Source organism: Coregonus clupeaformis, unplaced genomic scaffold (assembly GCF_020615455.1).
Source record: "Coregonus clupeaformis isolate EN_2021a unplaced genomic scaffold, ASM2061545v1 scaf0443, whole genome shotgun sequence".
Taxonomy (NCBI): domain Eukaryota; kingdom Metazoa; phylum Chordata; class Actinopteri; order Salmoniformes; family Salmonidae; genus Coregonus; species Coregonus clupeaformis.
The window spans coordinates 77880-93228 of NW_025533898.1; the positions used below are offsets into that span (position 1 = coordinate 77880).

General features: G+C 43.3%; 1 protein-coding gene across 1 annotated transcript in view; it reads right to left on the reverse strand.

Moving 5' to 3' along the window:
* LOC121533986 (keratin, type I cytoskeletal 18) overlaps window positions 1–14674 on the reverse strand; it is a 28402-nt gene extending 13728 nt beyond the window's left edge. Inside the window, exons 1-5 of the mRNA XM_041840389.2 lie at window positions 14217–14674; window positions 13720–13924; window positions 8950–9032; window positions 6900–7053; window positions 278–559 (exon numbers count right to left, since the gene is read on the reverse strand). Coding sequence (XP_041696323.1) covers window positions 278–559; window positions 6900–7053; window positions 8950–9032; window positions 13720–13917 — 717 coding nt within the window. The 5' untranslated portion in view covers window positions 13918–13924; window positions 14217–14674. The remainder of the gene's footprint in view (window positions 1–277; window positions 560–6899; window positions 7054–8949; window positions 9033–13719; window positions 13925–14216) is intronic.
* Between the last annotated feature and the right edge of the window lie 675 nt (window positions 14675–15349).

The window sequence follows — 15349 nt, forward strand, 5'->3', positions numbered from 1 at the left end:
AGAAAGAGAAGGAGAGAGAGAAAGAGGGATAGAGGTAAACAACCCATCTCAGACCTCAGACCTCCTCAGAGCTCCGACTAATTCAGTACAACAAATCAAAATAAACCAACTCCTCTTCTCTTACCACATATCACTGTGTTGCCTGGAAACAGCCGAGGTGAGCTATGATCAGGGTGTGACTAGGTGGCAGGGAGCCAAAGGAGGATGAAAGGAAAGAGAGAGAGAGGGATGGAAGGAAGGGAGAAAGGAGGGAGGAGGGCAGTGGGACACTGCGTACCTGTGGGAGAGATCCTCCGTGGGCTCGGGATCCGAGTGTGGCTCCGAAAAGGCTAGGCCCGGCAGCGGAGCATGGAGCTTGATATGGGCCGGCGGCCAGGCCGCGGTGTCGGTCATCTGGGACTTGATTTGGGCCGGTGAGGCTGAGGCGGTCGCACTGCGTCCTGATTCGGTCGAGGAGCTGGGAGAGCTCCATCCCTGTGCCATCCTCCTCCCACGCTGTGGCCGTCACTAGCAGCGCATCACAGGAGTCGGCCTGCTGCTGCTGCAGAGCACGGGCTGCCTGCACAACGAGCCAACCAGCGAGAGAGAGAGGGAGAGAGAAGAGGGAGAGAGAAGAGGGAGAGAGAGAAAGGGAGATATATGAGTGTAAGAGAGTATACAAGAGTGTGTGTGTGACAGCAAGAGGTGATGGATCAGAGAGTGAATCTGAGAGAGAAGGAGAAAAAGGAACAGAGAGAGAACGAGGGCAGAGGAAGAGAGAGAGAGAGAGAGAGAGAGAGTGAGAGAGAGAGAGTGAGAGAGAACAGTCTGAGAGCAGACACACGCAATGCAGGGGAGGGGTAGAGTCTGTTATTGAGCATGAGCCTGTGAGTGTGGGACAGTGTGTGTGTGTGTGTGTGTATGTGTGTGTGTGTGTGTGTGTGTATGTGTGTATGTGTGTATGTGTGTATGTGTGTGTATGTGTGTATGTGTGTATGTGTGTGTGTGTGTGTGTGTGTGTGTGTGTGTGTGTGTGTGTGTGTGTGTGTGTGTGTGTGTGTGTGTGTGTGTGTGTATGTGTGTGTGTGTGTGTGTGTGTGTGTGGGAGAGAGAAGCTGGATCACGTAAAGACCTGAGTGGAGGAAGGGAAGGGGAGTATTAGTCAGCAGGAATAAAAAAGGGTTAGTAAAAGAGAGACAGAGAGAGTGAGAGAGAGAGAGAGTGAGAGAGACAGAGAGAGTGAGAGACAGAGAGAGTAAGAGAGAGAGAGAGAGACAGAGTGAAAGAGAGTGAGAGACAGAGAGAGTGAGAGACAGAGAGCGTGAGAGACAGAGAGAGAGAGTGAGAGAGAGAGAGAGTGAGAGTAAGAGACAGAGAGAGTGAGAGAGAGACAGAGAGAGTGAGAGACAGAGAGAGTGAGAGACAGAGGGAGTGAGAGACATAGACAGTGCGAGACAGAGATAGAGAGAGAGTGAGAGTGAGAGAGAGAGAGAGTGAGAGACAGAGAGAGTGAGAGACTGAGAGAGTGAGAGAGAGAGGGTGAGAGTGAAATAGAGAGAGTGAGAGACATAGAGAGTGAGAGAGATAGAGAGTGGGAGAGATAGAGAGAGTGAGAGATAGAGTGAGAGAGAGAGAGAAGGGTGGGAGGATGAAAGGAAAGCAGTGAAAGGGAAAGGAGGGCGTGAAACCTAACAAGCCTTGCCACTGAGGTCAATAGGGGAGGTATGAGAAAACAAGAGTAGGCATTCTTCTGGCTAATGGGCTACTGAGGAGAAGGTGTTCTGAGACGCTGCTCTTTCTTTACAGTAGCTTTCTTGTGTCTTTTTCTCTCTATCTCTATCTTGTCTCACCTTCCTTCTGTCTCTCTCTCTCTTTTCTTTCTCTCTCTTTCTCTCTCTCTTCTCTCTTTCTCTCACTTTTTTTGTCTCACCTCTCTCCCCTCCCCCACACACAAACATAAAAAAAAGAATGATACAATGGGAGTTATCAAAGGTGGAGTATACTGTACAAACACACTGGATGCTGATCAGTAAAAGGTCAACGAATTTCCTCCTAATGAACAGGACGTAGAGTTGGCTAACCCCTGCCAGAGTAACTTCCCACTGGGCACAAACTGGTTGAATCAACGTTGTTTCAACATAAGTTTTGATTGTATTGTGATGTGGAATCTACGTGGAAAATACATTGGATTTGAAAAAAGTAATCAAAGTAAACTGTAGTTTAAATGTTGAAACTTCAACCACAGGATTGTGTAATCATGGTAACCAAATATCAACATAGACAAACCTTGTATAAAATATGTTGAATTTGTAACTTTAAAACAATGTGAGATCTTCAACGTTATATCCAGTATCAGAAGAAAATACTATAGGCTGGGCAGCACCTCCTACTGGAGAATGTATATTTCTACAGCTATCCTTTGGTCTCCCAAGCCCAGCCCTGCTTAGCCTTGATATTTGTCACTGACTATTACCAATATGCTATCGTGAGAATGATCTCCACTTAAAAACAAAACGTATTCACTGTTGTTATCGAAGTCACGCTTAATAGAGCAAATAAATTGTGGCCATACTTTATCACTCATATATCATCAATGATGGTATTTAGGCTTATATAACAATTACAAAGTCATCAATAGTTATTGTTTCAATTCAACCCAGAATTCAACTTAAAATGGTCAATACAATAGGCCTAAGGTTTCGAGCTCTGGTTGATTTCAAATGTAATGATATTTAGTGATATTGAATTATTTTTGGTTGTCAACGCAACCAAATTAACATTTGAAGGAGATATATCTTCTGCTTGGATAGTTCCATCTGTGCCACTGACTTAGTCTGACTTTCAATTTTGTCTACAAATTAACAATTGATATGTTGGATTCACGTCTGCATCTCAACCAAAAATCTAAGTTAAAGAATAGGACTGAATCAAAACAAACTTTGATTAATGGCCATTTAAAGTTTGATTTGATTTAGTCCTGTTCTTTAACATATATTTTTGGTTGAGATAGATGTAAATCCAACATATCAATTATTAATTTGGAGACAAACTGGAATTAAATCCGGACTAAATCAGTGGCACAGATGGACCTATCCAAGCAAGAGATAAATCTCCTTCAAATGTTGATATTTGGTTGCGTTAACCACCAAACAAAATTCAATATTACTTTTGAAAAACAATAAATAGCCTGTTAACTTGTCGACATGTTAACAAATTACAGTTGAAGTCAGAAGTTTACATACACCTTATCCAAATACATTTAAACTCAGTTTTTCACAATTCCAGACATTTAATCCTAGTAAAAATTGTCTTAGGTCAGTTAGGATCACCACTTTATTTTAAGAATGTGAAATGTCAGAATAATACTAGAGAGAATTATTTACTTTCATCACTTTCCCAGTGGGTCAGAAGTCTACATACACTCAATTAGTATTTGGTAGCATTGCCTTTAAAATTGTTTAACTTGGGTCAAACGTTTCGGGTAGCCTTCCACAAGCTTCTCACAATAAATTGGGTGAATTATGGCCCATTCCTCCTGACAAAGCTGGTGTAACTGAGTCAAGTTTATAGGCCTCCTTGCTCGCACACGCTTTTTCAGTTCTGCCCACACATTTTCTATAGGATTGAGGTCAGGGCTTTGTGATGGCCACTCCAATACCTTGACTTTGTTGTCCATAAGCCATTTTGCCACAACTTTGGAAGTATGCTTGGGGTCATCGTCCATTTGGAAGACCCATTTGCGACCAATCTTTAACTTCCTGACTGATGTCTTGAGATGTTGCTTCAATATATCCACGTAATTTTCCTTCCTCATGATGCCATCTATTTTGTGAAGTGCACCAGTCCCTCCTGCAGCAAAGCACCCCCACAGCATGATGCTGCCACCCCCGTGCTTCACGGTTGGGATGGTGTTCTTCAGCTTGCAAGCTACCCCCTTTTTCCTCCAAACATAACGATGGCCATTATGGCCAAACAGTTCTATTTTTGTTTCATCAGACCAGAGGACATTTCTCCAAAAAGTACGATCTTTGTTCCCATGTGCAGTTGCAAACCGTAGTCTGGTTTTTTTTATGGTGGTTTTGGAGCAGTGGCTTCTTCCTTGCTGAAAGGCCTTTCAGGTTATGTCAATATAGGACTTGTTTTACTGTGGATATAGATATTTTTGTACCTGTTTCCTCCAGCATCTTCACAAGGTCCTTTGCTGTTGTTCTGGGATTGATTTGCACTTTTCGCACCAAAGTACATTCATCTCTAGGAGACAGAAGGCGTCTCCTTCCTGAGCGGTATGACGGCTGCGTGGTCCCATGGTGTTTATACTTGCAAACTATTGTTTATACAGATAATAATATGCCATTTAGCAGACGCTTTTATCCAAAGCGACTTACAGTCATGTGCGCATACATTTTTACGTATGGGTGGTCCCGGGGATCGAACCCACTACCCTGGCGTTACAAGCGCCATGCTCTACCAATTGAGCTACAGAGGACCACGATGAGATGAACGTGGTACCTTCAGGCGTTTGGAAATTGCTCCCAAGGATGAACCAGACTTGTGGAGGTCTACAATTTTTTTTTATGAGGTCTTGGCTGATTTCTTTTGATTTTCCCATGATGTCAAACAAAGAGGCACTGAGTTTGAAGGTAGGCCTTGAAATACAGTGGGGGAAAAAAGTATTTAGTCAGTCATCAATTGTGCAAGTTCTCCCACTTAAAAAGATGAGAGAGGCCTGTAATTTTCATCATTGGTACACGTCAACTATGACAGACAAATTGAGAAAAAAAAATCCAGAAAATCACATTGTAGGATTTTTTATGAATTTATTTGGAAATTATGGTGGAAAATAAGTATTTGGTCACCTACAAACAAGCAAGATTTCTGGCTCTCACAGACCTGTAACTTCTTCTTTAAGAGGCTCCTCTGTCCTCCACTCGTTACCTGTATTAATGGCACCTGTTTGAACTTGTTATCAGTATAAAAGACACCTGTCCACAACCTCAAACAGTCACACTCCAAACTCCACTATGGCCAAGACCAAAGAGCTGTCAAAGGACACCAGAAACAAAATTGTAGACCTGCACCAGGCTGGGAAGACTGAATCTGCATTAGGTAAGCAGCTTGGTTTGAAGAAATCAACTGTGGGAGCAATTATTAGGAAACGGAAAACATACAAGACCACTGATAAACTCCCTCGATCTGGGGCTCCACGCAAGATCTCACCCCGTGGGGTCAAAATGATCACAAGAACGGTGAGCAAAAATCCCAGAACCACACGGGGGACCTAGTGAATGACCTGCAGAGAGCTGGGACCAAAGTAACAAAGCCTACCATCAGTAACACACTACGCCGCCAGGGACTCAAATCCTGCAGTGCCAGACGTGTCCCCCTGCTTAAGCCAGTACATGTCCAGGCCCGTCTGAAGTTTGCTAGAGTGCATTTGGATGATCCAGAAGAGGATTGGGAGAATGTCATATGGTCAGATGAAACCAAAATAGGACATTTTGGTAAAAACTCAACTCGTCGTGTTTGGAGGACAAAGAATGCTGAGTTGCATCCAAAGAACACCATACCTACTGTGAAGCATGGGGGTGGAAACATCATGCGTTGGGGCTGTTTTTCTGCAAAGGGACCAGGACGACTGATCAGTGTAAAGGAAAGAATGAATGGGGCCATGTATCGTGAGATTTTGAGTAAAAACCTCCTTCCATCAGCAAGGGCATTGAAGATGAAACGTGGCTGGGTCTTTCAGCATGACAATGATCCCAAACACATCGCCCGGGCAACGAAGGAGTGGCTTCGTAAGAAGCATTTCAAGGTCCTGGAGTGGCCTAGCCAGTCTCCAGATCTCAACCCCATAGAAAATCTTTGGAGGGAGTTGAAAGTATGTGTTGCCCAGCGACAGCCCCAAAACATCACTGCTCTAGAGGAGATCTGCATGGAGGAATGGGCCAAAATACCAGCAACAGTGTGTGAAAACCTTGTGAAGACTTACAGAAAACGTTTGACCTGTGTCATTGCCAACAAAGGGTATATAACAAAGTATTGAGAAACTTTTGTTATTGACCAAATACTTATTTTCCACCATAATTTGCAAATAAATTCATTAAAAAATCCTACAATGTGATTTTCTGGATTTTTTTTCTCATTTCGTCTGTCATAGTTGACGTGTACCTATGATGAAAATTACAGGCCTCTCTCATCTTTTGAAGTGGGAGAACTTGCACAATTGGTGGCTGACTAAATACTTTTTTTCCCCACTGTACATCCACAGGTACACCTCCAATTGACTCAAATTATGTCAATTAGCCTATCAGAAGCTTCTAAAGCAATTTTCTGGAATTTCCCAAGCTGTTTAAAGGCACAGTCAACTTGATGTATGTAAACTTCTGACCCACTGGAATTGTGATACAGTGAATTATAAGTTAAATAATCTGTCTGTAAACAATTGTTGGAAAAATTACTTGTGTCATGCACAAAGTAGATGTACTAACCGACTTGCCAAAAGTTTGTTAACAAGACATTTGTGGAGTGGTTGAAAAACGAGTTTTAATGACTCCAACCTAAGTGTATGTAAACTTCCGACTTCAACTGTATGTGTTGGATTCATGTCTCCAACTTGAGTTGAAGAAGTTGAATAATTGGATTAAGCCAGTGGCGCAGTTGGAACTATCCAAGCGGTAGATACATCTCCTTTAAATGTTGATGTTTTGTTGCGTTGTCAACCAAACACAATTCAATATTACTTTTACAGTAAATAGCCTAATGTTAAGGTTATCTTACAAACTAATGTAACATTCAACCTTAAAATGAGTAACACATCCTTGGCTACATTTATTCAATGGATGTCTTTACTTAACGAATGCAGGTGTACGCAACCGTACAGACCCTTGCATGTGCACACACACACTTGCACAAGACCGTACCATATAGTCCTGGTGCATGTCCTGCAGCTCTGTCATGGAGTGGTGTAGCTCCGCATCCAGTTGCACGTTGGTATGCTCCACCCTCATCTTGTTCTCCCTCAGCAGAGCCACCTGTTGCTCCAGACACTTGGTCTGCCTCTCTTCCACCTCACATCTATGACAGGACACACAACACATCTCATCATATCAACTGGGTTGTGTTCATTAGAGCACTCAATGGAAAACGTTTAGAAACGTTTTGAAATGGGAGAACAAAACAATTTGTGTTTCTTACTGGACAGGTAGTCTCTGTTTCCATGTTTCAACTGGTGATATTGACTTGTAATTAGCTTTGACCACAGTGGTCTATGCAAAGCAGCTATAGGCCTACACTTTACCAAGAGGTGGTGATGGTTACATAGAAAATGTTTTTCAATGTAGGGCTACTGAATGTACCCGACTATGGGTAAACTAGTCAGGGTACTCTACATGGGTGGTGAAACAGCTACACATACTGTGCATGTAAGTAAACACTGTGACACAGTATATGGAAATGTTACAGCCGCACATCCATTGTATCTAAGCAGGTGCGTAGCCCTTTCCTGCAGTCAATGACCAAAAGCACCCTCTTTGGCCTCATGGCTGAAATGTTATTAATATTTTTCTTAATTTCATAATTAATGAAGTTGGGTTTTTTTTACCGACGAAAATCCAGTGTTTCTATGTCGAACGGTTTTGTTATATTTCAGTCTTCTGTGATGCATATAAAGTGTAATAGTGGGATGCAAGCTTAAAATGGAATACATTTCAACTCTATATCTGACATGGTACAGGTGTTTTCTTTTTTTAAAGCCCTTAACCATGTGTGTGAGGTGTATACTTTTGTTTCAAAGTAGATTTGTTTAAGACTACCAAGAATCACTCTGTGTGACCCCGATTTAGCCCACTGCAAAAGGTTTTAAGATATACAAGTGTTTTCAGGTAAAGGTACATAGACTGCACACTGCAATCTATGCTCCCATGTGTTTTAGTGAGCCTTACGTCTTCATCAGATCTGACCTAATCACGTAAAAGTCCTTATCTCACAATGGGAGAAAAAAATCTTGCAACAGTCATTCAGTAGTTGCAATAGTCCTCACTTCCCAAAAGATGCTAAAGTCACAGACATCAAATCAAAGTTTTTTGGACGCGTACACAGCTTAGCAGATGTTATAGCGGATGCAGCGAAATGCTTATGTTACTAGCTCCTAACAATGCAGTAAAATGTCAACAAGTACATATAATATAATAATAACAAATAAATAATAACAAATACAATATAAACCTTGTGACACAGTGATGCAGACAACATCGTGACAGTGACCCAGGTAAGGCCAGCAGGACACAGTATATAAATAGAGGAGATGTGTATTCATAGCTCATAGCTGCCTGCATGTTGTTGCCCTCCCTTGCCCTTCAGGGGTTAATGGATCTCTGTCTGCGTCCCAAATGGCACCCTATTCCCTATTTAGTGCACTACTTTTGACCACACTCCGATGGGCCCTGGTCAAAAGTAGTGCACTAAATAAGAATTAGGGTGCCGTTTGGGACGCAGCGTCTCTGGCAGTAGCAGAGGGGCCGGTGTGTCACTCTGCATCAATACAGATGGGAAAGTGCCGACGAGGCACAACGCAGCCGGGTTGCGATTTGTATGCAGGTTGTTGAACCGGAGTGGGAACGAGCCGAGCTATAACAAAGCATGGACTGTACTGCTGCTACAGTAGAGAAGTGATTATAAAGTCTCGCTGCAGGGGGAAATAAAATATCTGATTGTTATTCAAGAGGTGCATTTAAAGTGCATTTAAAAGTGATATAATCTGAAATCGGTCGTTAGTATTGTACTAACAGTAGGAGTAGGATTTGATGGATTTTAGCCCTTAAAATAAGATGTTTACAGAAGGCATTCACAACTGCTATGGTATATCTGTGTTTCTTTAGATATGATGAAAATAAATACTATGAGGCTATGTGTTACTGTATTAGTGGATGGCCCTCCATAGGCCTAACCTAGTGTGTCCCAAACACTACTGACCTGGCCTGGATGGTAGAAGCCTTGGACTTCATGTGGTCAGACTGCAGCGCCAGCTCAGCATTCTCCATCAGCAGTTTACCAACCTACAGAACCAAAACACAGTCAACACACGCAAGACAAAATAACAAGGAAGTGAATAAGATGTGACGAGAAGCATGCAAAACATGAACGTTTTCAGAATGTGTTCAATCTTGTTGATCCATGTAATGTAATTGGTCCAATAGGTAGGAAAACCCAATAAAACATGAAATCACATACAACTACACCTCAGTACACTGGAAGTTCACATTGACAGGTGCTGCATCAAATGGGGTCTTTCTCAAAATGTGAAAACGTGGGTGAGGCTTATCAAAATAGAACAACTGTAATAAAGGTTTCGCTTCCTTGTATTACACTAGCCTCGTCTCATACTGTATGGCATGACAATGACCAATAGAAGAGTTGGCTACAGCACATGGAGCATGGGACAAGGCTAATACACTAGCACAAGCATAAAATAGAAGCCTTTGAAAGTTCATCAAAGAAAGGAAGTTGGAACAGAGGTAGTTTTGCGGGCCAATGTAAGTTAGAGGTAGTTTTGCGAGCCAATGCTAACTTCCAGTCATTGCTAGCATTGGCACTGGAAACCACCTCTGACGTCCTTCATACTGGACACAGTGACATAACAATGGTATCCACGATTCCATCTGACTCTGGGGAAGTAGATAAAGGGCCTCATTGCCAAAATCCCGAAGTATCTCTTTAATCAATTTATACAAGCCAGTTGGAACTACTCTTTGTTTTGTGAGAATAAGATAACTTGAGGTTGATCCATTTCACATCCATTTAAAAGACTGCATGATAATATTCTGCCTGTTCATGCTTGTCAGATTGCCACCAGCTCAGAGAGTCAGTTTTATTACATGATGACATCCCACAATTTGGGTTCATTAAGACAAGGCCTGAAGCAGTTGTGGCACAGATATTAAATCCAAAGAGCCTCTCCCAGTAATTCTAGTGTTTAACCTGATAAACCATTTATTGTTGGCTTTAACTGCAATGTAAGTACATGAAACTTGAACTAACGTTATCCAAAATCCCTTGCATCTTTGATATTCACATTTTTACTGTACAAGCTAGGGCCATTTTGAGCAAACAGAGTTTCAATGTTGACTCTTCCTTTGCCAATCACAATTCACAATGCTTACTCAAGGCCAACACACCCATTTTGAAGGAAATCTAGGAATAACTTGGACTATTGTGTGGTATTTGCTTACAGAACCGCCTCAAAGATTATGATCATATTTTAATTGTTTTTAATTGTATCCTTTCCATTATCTTAGCTCTTCCAGTTATTCATCTCTGACTGTGTTGATTTATAGCCCTGTGAGAGTACAAACCAGATATCAGCACTTTGTTTTCTTCCAAAAGGGCACGTCTCCAACTGAACATTAACTGATTGATTTCAAATAAAATCACATCAAATTGTATTTGTCACATGCTTCGTCAACAACAGGTGTAGACTAACAGTGAAATGCTTACTTACAGGCCCTTCCCAACAATGCAGAGAGAAAAAAAGAAAAACTAGAAAAAAAACTAGAAAAATAATAATGAAGAATAAATACACAATGAGTAATGATAACTTCAAATCAAATCAAATCAAATTTTATTGGTCACATGCGCCGAATACAACAGGTGCAGACATTACAGTGAAATGCTTACTTACAGCCCTTAACCAACAGTGCATTTATTTTAAACAAAAAAAGTAAGAATAAAACAACAACAAAAAAGTGTTGAGAAAAAAAGAGCAGAAGTAAAATAAAGTGACAGTAGGGAGGCTATATATACAGTAAAATAAAGTGACAGTAGGGAGGCTATATATACAGGGGGGTACCGTTGCATAGTCAATGTGCGGGGGCACCGGCTAGTTGAGGTAGTTGAGGTAATATGTACATGTGGGTAGAGTTAAAGTGACTATGCATAAATACTTAACAGAGTAGCAGCAGCGTAAAAAGGATGGGGTGGGGGGGCAGTGCAAATATTCCGGGTAGCCATGATTAGCTGTTCAGGAGTCTTATGGCTTGGGGGTAGAAGCTGTTGAGAAGTCTTTTGGACCTAGACTTGGCACTCCGGTACCGCTTGCCGTGCGGTAGCAGAGAGAACAGTCTATGACTAGGGTGGCTGGAGTCTTTGACAATTTTGAGGGCCTTCCTCTGACACCGCCTGGTATAGAGGTCCTGGATGGCAGGGAGCTTTGCCCCAGTGATGTACTGGGCCGTACGCACTACCCTCTGTAGTGCCTTGCGGTCAGAGGCCAAGCAGTTGCCATACCAGGCGGTGATGCAACCAGTCAGGATGCTCTCGATGGTGCAGCTGTAGAATTTTTGAGGATCTGAGGACCCATGCCAAATCTTTTTAGTCTCCTGAGGGGGAATAGGCTTTGTCGTGCCCTCTTCACGACTGTCTTGGTGTGTTTGGACCATGATAGTTCGTTGGTGATGTGGACACCAAGGAACTTGAAGCTCTCAACCTGTTCCACTACAGCCCCGTCGATGAGAATGGGGGCGTGCTCAGTCCTCTTTTTTTTCCTGTAGTCCACAATCATCTCCTTTGTCTTGGTCACGTTGAGGGAGAGGTTGTTGTTCTGGCACCACACGGCCAGATCTCTGACCTCCTCCCTATAGGCTGTCTCATCGTTGTCGGTGATCAGGCCTACCACTGTTGTGTCGTCGGCAAACTTAATGATGGTGTTGGAGTCGTGCCTGGCCATGCAGTCATGGGTGAACAGAGAGTACAGGAGGGGGACTGAGCACGCACCCCTGAGGGGCCCCCGTGTTGAGGATCAGTGTGGCAGATGTGTTGTTACCTACCCTTACCACCTGGGGGCGGCCCGTCAGGAAGTCCAGGATCCAGTTGCAGAGGGAGGTGTTTAGTCCCAGGATCCTTAGCTTAGTGATGAGCTTAGAGGGCACTATGGTGTTGAATGCTGAGCTGTAGTCAATGAATAGCATTCTCACGTAGGTGTTCCTCTTGTCCAGGTGGGAAAGGGCAGTGTGGAGTGCAATAGAGATTGCATCATCTGTGGATCTGTTGGGGCGGTATGCAAATTGGAGTGGGTCTAGGGTTTCTGGGATTATGCTGTTGATGTGAGCCATGACCAGTCTTTCAAAGCACTTCATGGCTACAGACGTCAGTGCTACGGGTCGGTAGTCATTTAGGCAGGTTATCTTAGAGTTCTTGGGCACGGGGACTATGGTGGTCTGCTTGAAACATGTTGGTATTACAGACTCAGTCAGGGACATGTTGAAAATGTCAGTGAAGACACTTGCCAGTTGGTCAGCACATGCTCGGAGTACACGTCCTGGTAATCCGTCTGGCCCTGCGGCCTTGTGAATGTTGACCTGCTTAAAAGTCTTACTCACATCGGCTACGGAGAGCGTGATCACATAGTCGTCCGGAGCAGCTGGTGCTCTCATGCATGCTTCAGTGTTGCTTGCCTCGAAGCGAGCATAGAAGTGGTTCCAATATTCCTTATTATGGATCGTTATTCAATGCTTTTAAATAGAATGAGGGTGGCACCTGGTCTTGACACTTAAACCCACAACAATAACACTAGTCTAGGACTGAAACCGGACTTGAAGAAGATGCACATAACAAAAATAATTGTTACTATAAATCATGGATTCATGTCAAAGGAAGATTTGAAGAATGTTATCAGTTATGCGTATGTCAAGTCACTCATTTTTAATTTAATTTGATTTATTTAGCCAGGATAGTCCACTCAGTAACAATTGCCACTGTTGTCCAGGGAGTCCTGGCTTTCATAGAAGTCAACATTCTAGGTATTAGTCCAGGCGAAAGTGTAAGGAAATGTCATACATGAGTACATTTGTACATTATATATTCTCACATGGTAAAGCCTGCAGATATGATATCAATGCTGCTATGCATGATGGATCTTTATGATGATCAATGGATTGGCAATCGCTCATTTTTTACGCAACACTCTCACTGAAAGTAAAATTGAGCATAAAAGTCAACCCTCCCTTTGGCTTCAATACTAATAGGTCAGATCTAGGTGGTTTCTTCGCCTTTGTCTCCATTCACATCCAGAGACCATCAATCAAGGAGTGGTTGCAAAACCTCCAATCAGCTCATGTGAGCGAGCTGACAATTACAGCAGCCTGTGTTAATGGTCTACTAGGGCAACGGCATTTAAATCAATAAAAGGATCCGCATTCTTGAGTGTGACATTGGAATGATGGCTCGTTTCCAAATGTCATGACATAGAGTGTGACACTACTTCTCATCCTCTGTAATAGTGGACGTTGTCTTGGTATGAACCACTTTGTGATATGTCAGTTTTAATTTGACTGCTATTAAGTGTAATCATCACCAGGACTGAAAATGGTTAATAACTGGTTTGTTCAGCCAATGCTGTGTCTGTCTCAAAGCCAAAACCCTGCTAGCATGAAAACATATTTGAAGTAAAGATGCTTTGTACGCTATTTTCAGAGACATTTTGTCTGCTTTGGTCAACTATGGTTAAAAATGATATGGATAATATACAGTACAATGGGCAAGTTAGATTCTAAAAGTCAGTCCTACTTGCTACTGTATGGCCACAACACACTAGCTCAATCAAATCAAGGCATTACAGTACCTCAGCATAATCACTGGCAAACAAATGGACTGTCAGTGGACATAACAAAAACCATGTTTTGAATGAGTTGGGGTCCCTCAGGGCTCAATGTTTGGACCAATTAAAAAGGGAATAGATGCTAGTCTCACCTGGAAATGGAGCTCTTCCACAGTCCTCTCCTGCTGGGTCGATTCCTGGGGGTGCGGGGCATTCCTCAGGCCCCAGTCTGCTATCTGGTCCTCCAGACGCCGGTTGTCCTCTTGCAGCTTGTTTACCTGCTCCAGGAAGCCTTTCAGACGGCTGTTGAGGCCCTGCATGGTCCACCGAGAGTCCTGCAGAAAATCCATGGTGCCCCTACACAGTGGACACCCAAAAAACGCACACAGACGCCTCTCAGGGGTGCTATCAAACACTTACAGCCACGCCAACTCAGGAGAATGTCCGATACAAAGTGTCAACCCAAACGTACAGTAAACACTTATGCCATCCAAAAACTCTTTCACTACTATTGCAGCATACGTCCACACCACAGCCACTTCTACCCACTTGCAACCCTGGCAGGTGGCACCCTGCCTGCCACCGATACTGATGAGATTACGGACTCATGAGGTGTTTACTGGGTAAATATTTACCCAGCAATACTCACCTGTGAGGCAACGTGGCGTACCTCTCTCTCTCTCTCTCTCTCTCTCTCTCTCTGTGTCTCTGTCTCTCTCTCCAGGCTAGGCAGCACCGTGTGTTGGCAGTGGTAAGGCAACTACCAGTCCCAGTAGTCCCTGGTCACTGCAGCGAGCTGGTCCTGATCCTCCCCTCCCAGACGGAGCTGGACCACATTATTCTCCACTGCTTCAACAACTTTCACTTTCCCACTGGGTCCCAGGTCAGAGATGGTCCCCTGTCTGTGACAGATCAGATAGGTATGGTAGGGTTAGCGCTAGTCTCGCTATCGCTCTCGCACCAACTATGTGTCAGCTGTCATTGAGTCAGCCATGACAGGGCCAGTGGTACTGTCCCTGTTCTTTCCACCCCTAACACAGCCTGCAGCAGTGCTGTAGGGGTGAATGCTGGGGTAAAGCAAAGCACTCACTCGCTGGACACACTGCTGCTTACATCATTAGCGCTCTGAGGCTCTTTGTGCTCTCTGATCCAGGATTACTGAGCCCTGTGTGGAGGGAAGGTTCAGGCACACACTGCGACAACCCTCTCTGTTTGCGTGTGTGTCTGTGTTTGTGTGTGTTTGCGTACGTGTGTGTTTGTTTGCACACCTGTGTATCTTCTAATATTACACTTTATTAATTAATAATGAGAAACTAATGTCTATCCACTGACTCATCAGATCAACATCCTGTAATAAACATTGAACTTTGTGCTGTGTCACATGGGTTGCTCAATTCCTCCCTTGACCACCACTACCCTCTCATTGGCCTGTGTTGTGAGTGAGTGTGTGTGTGTGTTTGTGTGTATGTGTGTGTGTTTGTGTGTGTATGTGTGCATGCGTGTGTGTTGTGTGTATGTGTGTGCATGCGTGTGTGTGTGTGTTTGCGTGTGTGTGTGTGTGTGTGTGTGTGTGTGTGTGTGTGTGTTTGTCTGGGGGAGCAAGTGAGATCATTTCCCAGACATTCTCGCAAGTCACAACTTTTTCCTCCTCTTGAAGTTGACAACAATGTTATACTTGTATAAGAGTTATCAAATGTGTGTTGATTCGTCATGGCAATCATCAACCTTTCTTTCAATGTTTCACTGACTTTTCTTATGACTTTACCTTAAGTAACGTGAGGG